Here is a 10,803-nt window from a genome sequence, read left to right as displayed (position 1 = left end):
TTCACAGCTCCCTCCCACTGGTGCAGGTCCCGTCCCTATCCTTTTGTCTCTGTTTATTCTTTTTTCTTTTGCCCTACTCAGGTACGTGGGGAGTTTCTTGCCTTTTGGGAGGTCTGAGGTCTTCTGCCAATGTTCAGTAGGTGTTCTGTAGGAGTTGTTCCACGTGTAGATGTATTTCTCCTTGTCTGGTTTTGATAACAGTGCTATGCCAGCATCATAAAGATAGTTGGATAACTTTCTGCTCTTTCTATACTTTGGAATAGTTTATATTACTTGGAATGATCTGTTGTTTTATATTTTGCAGAACTTCATGGTGGCAAGACTGCCCATTGCCCTCAATACTCATTTTATCTTTTAAATATAGGAGTGTGAGCTCCATATTCTTTCATTCCATCAGGACTTTTTTTTTTTTTTGGCCTCACCGCGCGGCTTGCAGGATCTTAGTTCTCCGATCTGAACCTGTGCCCCCTGCAGTGGAAGCATGGAGTCCTAACCACTGGGCCACCACGGAGTTCCCTATCAGGACTTTTTTTTACAGCCAGAGCCACAAATCTCCTGGAGGAGGCAGTTGGGAGAATGGTTAAGAGCCTGGGTCCTGGAGTCAGGTGCCTGTGTTTGAGTCTGGTTCCTCATCCTTTTGCCCCTCTGAGCATTTGTTCTTCAGCTTCCTCCTTCCTGCTTCATCTGGTACCCATCTCCTCTTACTTTCCCTTTTCCAGAATTGTGGTCCTCTTTATCCTTGACGGCCCTTGTTTCACTCTGTTCCCAATTGTGAGCTTTTTTGGTGAAGTTAATTGCTTTCTTTTCATTTTCCTTAGATCTTAGGAGAGAGGAGAGTAAATGTGTTTTTAAACAGCTAAATGTTCTCTTCTGCTTTATGTTTTTCTGTTGTTTTAGTTTCATTCTCCAGCTTTCTTTTATTTTAGGTGTGTCCATTATAAAACATCATATGGTTGGATATTTTTAAAAACCTAATATGAGATTCTGTTAATAGATGAATTGTACCCATTTGCATTTAATACAGACTTATTCCCATCTTTGGGTTTTCTATCCTGCTTTCTTATTTTTTTCCGTTTCATACTTCCATTGAATTGATGGAGATTTCTTCTTCATATTTTTTCTCTAACGTTTTAGGAGTTGTGGCTGAGGCTGCTGGTTGCCTGCCCCCCACCCTCCATACCTACTCTCTCTTCTATCTTGTAAACGGCACCCTGACATGGGGCATATTGACTCGTTCACCAACATTCTTGTTCCCTCTCCTTTCAGGCATGTTGGAAGATTGTATTTTCCTTCTCCTTGAAGTTAGACACAGCTGCATGGCTGTTGAGCCAATAAAAAGTGAGCAGAAATGAAATAAGACACTTCCAAGTGGAAACCTACAACGCTGGTGCTCTTCTCTCCAGTCCTTCCTTCCCCTACTTCGAGGAGTGCAATCACAGGAGCTCATATCCACATGGAGGTGGTGTAAGCATGGAGCAGCCTGAAAGACTGAGCAAGCACCCGGAGGGACACCGCATGGAGAATTGCCTGGAGCCCCGCAGATTTGTGTGAGTGAGAAATACATTTCCGTTAAGCCATTGAGATTTGGAAGTTTGCATCACAACAGAATCTAGCCTCTTTGGTTACACCTGGCAGCAATGCGTGTCCTTGTAGCCGGGAAGGTCTGGTAACAGTTCTAGCCAATGAAATATAAGTGGAGGGGGCTGGGTGAGTGAGCCTTCTGGGAAAGGTCTTTAAAAGAAATGAAGTCAGCTGGCAGAAGTGTTTCTCTTTTTGCTCTTCATCTACTCTCCTGAAATGCAGACATGATGGCTGGAACTCTAGGAGTTATCCTAGAGTAAGAGGACTAGTCCCATCCTAGGAGTGCAGGGTGGAAACAGAGAAGATGGGACCTCCTGATATTATGCAACTGCTGTACCTTGGCCTTGCCACTACTGGGCTTTATTTATGGGAGAAGAAAACAAACTTTTGTTTAAGCCGCTGGTTTTCAGGTTTCTGTTCCTAAGAGCCCAGTACAATTCCCAACTGTTACGGAAGTTAAGTAATTTTCATTCTTCTATTATTTATACTAAAGTTTTTTTTATGTTTTTATTGTGGAAATGTTCAAACACATCCAAAATGAGACAGAGTAGACAACATTCCAGCTTCAACAATTATCAACTCATAGCCAAACATCTTTCATTGATACCTCCCACTTTCCCCTCCTGGGTTGGGTCTTGTGGGTGGTCCTGCCTGCTCTCCTGGAAACCATGTTGTCTTTAGCCCGCCCCCAATAGATAATCCTACTGTGTCCCCCCCCACAGACCTAAATCCACCTTCTATGATGCCCATGGTCCCTGCCTTGGCCTCAGGTGGTGAGATCACCACAGTCTGTGGCTTCTTGTCTCTGTCCTAGGCCTCTTTGGGACCACCAGTCCTTTTGGCATGTCTTACTTGTCCCATCTTGGGGGTCTAGGGACTCTTGGCTACTTCCTAGCCCCATAGGGAGTATACCGGGCTCAATGAGGGCAGCCCTTAGACCCATTACTTTGGTACCTTCCTTGGCTTTTTTGTTTGTTTTGTTTTTTGGCCATGCCACATGGTTTGCAGGATCTCAGTTCCCTGACCAGGGATTGAACCCGGGCCATGGCAGTGAAAGCCCAGAATCCGAAACACTAGGCCACCAAGGAACTCCCCCTTCCTTGGCTTTTACTACTTTTTGCCTCTGAACCATGCAGCCTCCCCCAGATTCCCCTGTGCCTACTGGAGTGACCTGAGGGGAGGGGCTAAGGGCAGGATCTGGCAACAGGCTGCAGCAGTACCTAAGCCCCCTCACACTCCTCTGTCTCGGGGCAGTGAATGGGCTTTTGTCTCTTCCTGTGTGTCTGGAACTTTCTCTGCCTGCCCTGTGCCCTACCCCCTTTTGCTGTCAGAATCTGTGGTCACCCTCTTTAAGGTCACACTCTATCCTAAGTTCTTTGTTCTGAAGATATGAAAGCCCAGTTTGGGAGTGCCCAGAAAACAAATTTTCTTCTCAACTCAGTCCAGCCCTTCTACATAATAAGCACTTATTTCCAGACTACTAATTTATCATGCACCTGAACAAATTTGATTTTTAGAAACAAAGCTGAACAAAGACCTCTTTACACCAGCAACATCCACCCGGCAAAATGGGAGTAGGTGGGGTAGTGGTCAGAACCAGTGTCCTTCGATAATGTGTGTGAATGTGTGTGAGTGATCCAGCGGGATGTTGGTCAGCCCACTCAAGCTGCCAGACATGCATGGCAGTGGCTATGGGCATCTCATTTAGGGTTTGACATGTGGGAAAGAGAAAGAAGACAAGGCAGGATGGAGACCTTGGAGCAGTGGGATCAGATCTGAGGTTGGTGATGCATGAGGTAAGGGGCTAGAGAGCATGGGATGGGCGTCTTGTGGCAAAGAGACTAGATGTAACCTGGGGACCTTTTCCAGGTCTGAAGGGGACCTGTAGGAGATGAGCCTTCACTTACTGAACTACCTTCTTAGGGACCCAGGAGGCTAGGCCCATCTGAGGGTCAGTTTATTTCTTTGTTGAACAGGCCTGGGTCACATATCTCTTGGGGCCATGATGTCACCTGGGGGAGGAGCATGAATGGGGATACCAAGTCCCCCAGAGTTCTCTTAGGCTCACTCCTGACTCAAAGCTGCAAGCATGCTCCTCCCATCCCCACTTCAGTGTTTCAGTGTATTCTCAGGAAGAGTTCCTTATGCAGCTCAGTTCTCAGTGATGATGGGGAACAGAAGAGAGGATCTATGAGGTTCTGAGAGGTCTACCTCTAAGAAATCCCACATGTGGCCTCGTCCCTGCTAAGGAGAGAAAGATGGCTCCACAAATCTAGGCAACTAGCCACAGACCTTGCTGCTAAAAGAGCTTCTCTCCTGACTCCTGTTCTATGCTTCATTCCTCTGCCTGGGGCTCTCTGATGCCCAGCATCCATGGGGTTAGACCATCCCTGGCTTCTCAAGACCCCGATCTTTTTTTTTTTTTTTTTTTTCCTCATGTCAGATGGGTAATGTGCCACAGTCGTAACAAGGTTGGAAGGAGGCACATGTCACACAAGCACGTGAACACCCAATCATCACACTTATGAACTACAAAAGGATCCTCAAGACCCCTGATCTTTGAAGGGACTCTTGCAGGTGGTGGTGAAGACTTTGGATGAAACTTGGCTTTCTTGGGCTGCCCCAGAGTCTCCATTGTTCACACCTGTGTGGTGCCATCTTCCTGGGATCCCCTCTACCTGGGACAAGAGGCCCAGCCTACTTTCCCCCAACAGCCTCTCCCCATCTCAGGCCCCAGCTCTCAGGAGGGGCTGCATCTTCCTGCTTCCAAAGGTTTTTGACCCAAAGCAGCTCTGCCTCTAGATCCCCATTTTACTTTGCATTCTTAGCTCATCAGAGAGCAGAAAGCCTTGATTACCTTGAGCCCACTGAGTGTTCAGCTTGGAATTCTGCACGACTGTCCCCAGGTGGGACCACACAGGCTGACTGGCGGGCATATGACCCAGGCTGGGAAGGACTTAACTCAGCGGTTTTCAAATTGTGGCTGCACATTGAACTTCAGTGCCTAGGCCACTTCCCAGCCAATTAAAGCAGAATCTCTGGGTGGGCCCAGGCATCAGTATTTTTTTGTGTGTGTTTTAGGGTATTCCAATGCCCAATGTAGGTTGTGAATCAGAGAGTTAAATTCTTGCCAGCACAGGTTTTAAACACCTCTCACTGCAGGGGTGGGCGCCTAATGGGCTAGTCACACAGAATTCCTGTCATGTTCAGTTTGCAGACCTAACCAGTTTCCTGCCACTCACTGTTGCCAGTATGGGAGGAGAGAGCTGTGTCCAAAGTTCCTAAAAGGGATCCCTTGGAAGAGTGAGGAACCTAGCTGCATCATTGTCACCTTCAGCTACTGGAGGTGATGGATATTGAACTGAACCCTGAATCCTCACATCTGTCACAGCACTTCTAGGGACACCCTGCCCTGAATCCCAAACACACACACACACACACAATGGGCCCTGTGGTGAGGGAAAACCTTACCCAGTTGCAAGGCCCATGAAGACCTCTGACTTCTGTACACCTCCCCAGTTGGTCTTCCCATCCCTTGCAAGGCCACCCATCGCAAAATTCTGGGGAGGGCCATGGACCTCAGACTTCTGGGATGCAGGTTCAGACAAACATCATATCTGACACAGGGTGAGAGTGAGGGATCTTGGGCATGAATGACAAAGCAGAGAATGAGAGATCATGTTCAGAGATGGTTGAGACATAAATGCCAAGAGATAATGAGAGACTCAGCAAAGTAGAGTTCCATCAGTACCCACTCGAGGCAGGCCCAGCAGAGGGTGTGGTAGTTTGTGGGAGGGTTGGGGAAGAGAGGGAATCTTGAGGGGAGGCTGGCACAGCTGCTTCTGAGGATGTGGTAGGATTTAGAGGCTGCGTCCCCAAGCTAATGACCTCCAATGGCAGAGGGACAGCCATCTACCCCTGCCCACCCCAATCCTCCTCTGCTTGTTTACCCACTTCAATCCCCAGGCGCTCTCTCCCCTCCTCAACCCCATGCGTGGTTCTCCTCGGAAGTGGCCAGCACAGGGAAGGGAAGCCTTGTCTCTCAGCCCCAGGGGAGGGAGGCAGCAGGCACAGCTGCAGCATCGCAGCTCCTGTGCTGGCCTTCCCCAGGGGCTGGCTTTGGCTGGCCATCCCCCATTGAGGCACAGTGCCTGTCCTGCTGTTGCTCAGCTGGGGTACCCTGTCCTCCTGGCTCCCTGCTAAGCTCTGTGCTGGCCCTGAGGGCCCTGCCAATCACAGACCTGTGGAATCCTGGCCTTCCCAGCTGGCTCTGACTGCAGCCAGTCCTACCCTGAATGGAGATGGCTGGGCAGGGGCTGCAGAAAAATAAAGCCCAATGCCTACCCCAACTTGTGGAGGGAGCTCTGATCAGGCTGGCTGAGGTGTCAGAGACTGACCTGGGCCCTGAGGTTTCTTTTGGGCACAGGATCGGTCAGGTTTGCATTAGGAGCAAGGGCCTAGTGTGAGTTGCCCTGGCATGGGCATTAAGATGATGCCAGGAAATCTTTTCTTTGGGTGGAAGGCAGGAAGGTAAAGGGCCGATCCCTCATCTATGGGTCTAATTTCCAGAGGGCAAGACCATGGTCAGTAAATGTCTTTATTGGAAGAGAGATCCAGTCTCCTTGGCTCTGCCAGCACCCTAGGTCATGAGGATTTCAATGTCGAGCTCCAGCTGGCTGGCTCTAACCTCATAGCGGCCCTGGATCAGGCCTCGGGTTTGGCTGGCATGCCAGCGCCAGTGAGACTGGATGATGCAGGCCGCTTGGTACACCTGGAGAAACCATCTGCGGGCTTGCCACATTCGAACCTGTGCCTGCACCTTCACCACTGCCCACTCCTGGCAGGTGTAGAGTCTTAGTGCCAGGCGCCGTCTTTGCTCCAGCATCTTGGCCTGCATCGACCTCCACCAGCACTGGATGACCCAGGCCCTGAGTGCTGCATGCAGTAACGTCCAGCGTACCATGTTGCCACGCCACCATGACTGAATCTTTATGGCTGCCTTCTCTAACTGATTGGGGGAAGGAAGAACATGGAGATGCTCAGTGGGGTACCCTCCCACTTCTAGACCCACCTCTGGTGCTGGGAGGAAAGGGGGCCTGGCCCAGGTAGCCCTGGCCTCTCATCTCTGGGCCCTATCCATCTTATTTCCAAACTCCTACTCACCTTTAGACACTGCTCATTACCTGCTGGGCAGATCCCTTCTATATGGGCCTCACTCACATTTTGTGTGCCCATGGCCCTGGTCTTTAGGCTCCACTCATCTATCAGTTAGGCCACCCTAGTCTTTAGCCCCGCCCTCAACTGTTAGGCACCCCCATCACTAGACTCCACCCACCTGCACACAAGGCTCCCCTCATCAGGTCCTGTCCATCCACATTTCGCCCACATTTCTTTCTCCTCTTCTTTTGTTTGTATTTCCTTAGGAATTGACCGGTCACCTTATTTATTGATTCCCATCATTTTGGGGGGCCTGCCATTATCTCTTGCTTTCAGTTTATTTCTCAGACTTAACTGGTGTCTTAAGTCGTGCTCTTTATACACCTTCCAGTTACTTATGTCTGTTCCTGCTGGTGGCAGTGAAGAGAGAGATTCATGCAGCTTTCCTTCAAGTAAGGGATTTTACTTAGGACTACTCATCACCAGTGTGGATTTATGGAAGCTTAAGTGTCAGAGCCTTTGGGAGGGATCCAAGCAGTGTGTTCACGGACTAGTATGTTTTTTGTTAAGTTTGTGAAAGCAAGATATTTTAGCTGCAATTGGAGAGGGCCTCTGTCTCCACCTCTCTGACCCCCTCTGTCACCCTTTTCTTGTTGGGTGCCATGGAATGGCTGCAGTTTCTTTTGGAATGTGACTAAGGGGAAGCTGAGTTGGGATATACTTAGTTTGGGTTAATGTGATAGGTTTATGTGGTTCACAGTCACCCCTGGGAATAGGTAAATTCTTGCTAGCCATTCTGCTAGCAATGGCTTCCAGGAGGAGTTCTCCTTCCAGTTATGTCATCCATTCACCTGTATCATGGTATGAGGATATTGGGACAGAAGTGCTGCTGTGGTGATATGGATACTCCCTACAGTGCCCGGCAGCAGAAGTATATGTACAGGGGAGGAAAAGCAAGATTTGAAAAGTATGGAGACAAAAACCGGTCTGTAGAAAATTCTTCCTTTTATCAGGCATGTTAAACTGTAAGAGGTAGATTCTGTTCTCATTGATGCCTGATTAAAATTGAAGTTTTGTCTTTGTCAGGAATATGTTTGATAATGCAGTGACACAGTTATAAACATTCTAAGCTTTTTTTTCTTTTTTTGGTATAAATTTTGTGAAGTAGAATTTATCAGAATTCCAGCGATTATAGGGAACCAACCAGAACAGCTGTGAATGGTGCATATGTTGGCACAAGAAATCACATTTTATGCATCTCAAATGTCAATAATAAACAAGTTTCTATAGAAAATCATATTGTAAAATCATCATATGAAGAAGTAATCAAAGGTTATGCAGCAAAAAATGTAGGAAAAATATTATAGAGGTAGGACACTTAAGTAATACATACATTGTTATGTTTGTGACATAACAAACATAACAATGTTTGTTATGTTTGCCAACTTTTTAAAATGTGTAATTTTTTTTTTTGCGGTACACGGGCCTCTCACTGTTGTGGCCTCTCCCGTTGCGGAGCACAGGCTCCGGACGCGCAGGCTCAGTGGCCATGGCTCACGGGCACAGCCACTCCGCGGCATGTGGGATCTTCCCGGACCGGGGCACGAACCCGTGTCCCCTGCATCGGCAGGCGGACTCTCAACCACTGCGCCACCAGGGCAGCCCTAAAATGTGTAATTTGATGTGATTTCTTTACTTGACCTAAATATTCACTTGCCTAATTTTAAGTCTTTAATTTTGTATTCTTTTTCTTAAAGTAGGCCTTCCAAATTATATAAGCTTCAGTTCCCACAAAACCTAGGTCTGCCCTGCTGTGCTATAAGAATGCAACTGTGTGTCAAGGGCCCATGGGAGCTCACAGAGAGCTGTGTTTCTAGGATTCAGAGTTAGGACTGGAACTGCAGACGCAGGTGATGCAGAGATGCTGTGAGTCCTTTGGAATTGGGGAGGCCATTCTGGCTCTGCCTTTAGCATGCATGGTATTGCTCATTTTTCTGCATGAGGATTTGCTGGGTGCCCACTGCTCGTGGGGCCATGCGCTGTGGCTCCTGTTTATGTGTATTTGAGCCCTCTTACCATGACTCATACTAGTTGCCATGGTACTGTCCATTGGCATGTCTTACAGGTTCTGGCGCTATTGTCAAGCAAGCAACCTCTTTGCATCACATTAAAAGTCCTCAAGAGTGGACCCTGTTGCTTCCTTTAACGTCTGCAGTCTGGGTGAGCGGAGTGCTGGTATCAGCCATCTCAAAGGCCTCTATCACTGCATTGAACCTTTGGTCCTGGTGTCAGGTGTCTACTTCCAGCCCAATCTGCTGGATTCCGAAGAAGGAATCACTTAGAAGGGGGCTGTGGTTGTGGCCAGCACTCTGAGGCTCAGTCCATCCAGGCTGGGTTGCCATGGTCAGAACACTAGATCCCACTGTTCCTTGTGGATCTCTCCCCTGCCCCACTCTGGCCTGGCTGTTTGTTGTCAGAATATCCTGGCTTTGTCTCCTTCTAAAAGTCCCTGGAAAAACCTGCCAGCCCCTTTTATGTTCACGCTTTTGTAGTTATTCACAAAGTGGCAGCATATGGGGCCAAAGGGGAAGATGCATTCCCTGAATCCTACTAAGCATTCACAGACAACACTCCTTGGTCTCTTGTTTCCTCACTGCTCCCCTCTCCAGCTTCTGCTTCTCTTTTTCTTGCTTAATTTTTTCCCCTGATTATAAATATAGTATGTCTGTTTCTAAAATTTCAAAAAATGCAGAGACATAAAAGGTGGAAAGGGGATTTCCCTTAAAATTTACCCCCAGAGCTATTCTTTCAGACCTTATGCCATGCACAGACTTAAATTTTTTATTTAAAATTATTTATTTTTTTATTGAAGTATAGTTGATTTACCATGTTGTGTTAGTTTTTGGTGTATAGCAAATCGATTCAGTTTTATCCATATATATATTCTTTCTAGAGTCTTTTCCATTATAGTTTATATAATTTATTTTTAATTCATACATTTCAAAATAAATTTTGCTTGGCAATCAGTGTTTTCTGCCTTACATTATTACTGTTCCCAGCTTGGAGGGTATCCTGGACAATTAGCTATGCATTTATGGACACAGAACATCCATGTACCTAAAGAAATAGAAAACCGTGTATGTTTCTGTGTATCTTGTTAAATTAATTGAGGTAAAAATCATATAATGTAAAATTAACCATTTTAACTATTTTAAAGTATACAATTCGGTTGCTTTTAGCGCATTCACAATGTTGTACTACCATCACTACTATCTAAGTCCAGTTTCTAATTTCATCTAATTTTAGTTCTAATTTCATCATCCCCAAAAGAAACCCTGTACCCATTAAGTAGTCATTTGCCATTTTCTTTCCCTTGCCCCACACCCTGGCAGCCACTAGTCTGCTTTTAGTCTCTATGGATTTGCCTATCCTGGACATTTTGTATAAATAGAATCATATATTATATGGCCTTTTGTGTCTGGCTTCTTTCACTTAGCATGTTTTCAAGGTTCATCCATGTTGTAGAATATATCAGTAACTTCATTCTTTTTTATGGCTAAATAATATTCCATTGTATAGATACATTTTGTTTATATATTTGTAAATTGACAAATATTTGAATTGTTTTCACTCTTTGGTGATTGTGAACAGTACTGTTGTGAGCATTTGTGTACAGGTATTTGTTTGAACACCTGTTTTCAATTCTTTTAGGTATATACCTAGGAGTGGAATTGCTGGGTCACCTGATAATTCTCTGTTTAACTTTTGAGGAACCACCAAACTGTTTTCCACAGTAGCTATACCATTTTACATTCCTACCAATCTCCACATCTCCACTTGTTGTTTTCCATTTATTTTTTATTATAGCCATGCTAGTGTGAAGTGGTGTTTCATTGTTCTGATTTGCATTTCTCTAAGACTAATGATGTTGAACATCTTTTCATGTGCTGCTTGGGCATTTATATATGTTTCTTTGGAGAAATGTCTATTCAAACCATTTTCCACTTTTTAATTGGCTTATTTTTAATTGGCTTACTTGTCTTTTTTGTTGTTGAATTGTGAGTC

At 46.2% G+C, this 10,803-nt stretch overlaps 1 protein-coding gene and 1 non-coding gene across 3 annotated transcripts; both read right to left on the bottom strand.

The window, feature by feature from the left end:
- Window positions 1-4,018: 4,018 nt before the first annotated feature.
- LOC115859180 (small nucleolar RNA U13) lies at window positions 4,019-4,122 on the bottom strand. Its single transcript, XR_004041959.1, has one exon. It is a non-coding gene; the product is annotated as a small nucleolar RNA U13 (small nucleolar RNA).
- A 2,098-nt stretch (window positions 4,123-6,220) lies between these two features.
- On the bottom strand, window positions 6,221-6,816 carry IQCF6 (IQ motif containing F6). Of its 2 annotated transcripts, none has more exons than XM_030867337.2 (2): window positions 6,745-6,816; window positions 6,221-6,589 (listed from the first exon to the last, which is right to left on the bottom strand). In XM_030867337.2, the coding sequence occupies exons 1-2, from the start codon at window positions 6,814-6,816 to the stop codon at window positions 6,221-6,223; spliced, it is 441 nt and encodes a 146-aa protein (XP_030723197.2). The 2 variants fall into 2 exon arrangements, with proteins under 2 accessions (XP_030723197.2, XP_060163266.1); XM_060307283.1 differs by having other exon boundaries at window positions 6,802-6,816.
- Window positions 6,817-10,803: the final 3,987 nt, after the last annotated feature.

This window comes from Globicephala melas, chromosome 11 (assembly GCF_963455315.2).
Source record: "Globicephala melas chromosome 11, mGloMel1.2, whole genome shotgun sequence".
Taxonomy (NCBI): domain Eukaryota; kingdom Metazoa; phylum Chordata; class Mammalia; order Artiodactyla; family Delphinidae; genus Globicephala; species Globicephala melas.
The sequence above is the reverse complement of the archived record's forward strand: the minus strand, read 5'-3'. Positions and strand labels throughout refer to the sequence as shown.

Bases quoted from the DNA above. Each gene is read 5' to 3' on its own strand.
- IQCF6 (XM_030867337.2), bottom strand. From the start codon at position 6,816: ATGGGCACACAAAATGTGAGTGAGGCCCATATAGAAGGGATCTGCCCA. The intron at 6,590-6,744 runs GTGAGTAGGAGT...TCCCCCAATCAG, and splicing joins GTAATGAGCAGTGTCTAAAG to TTAGAGAAGGCAGCCATAAA.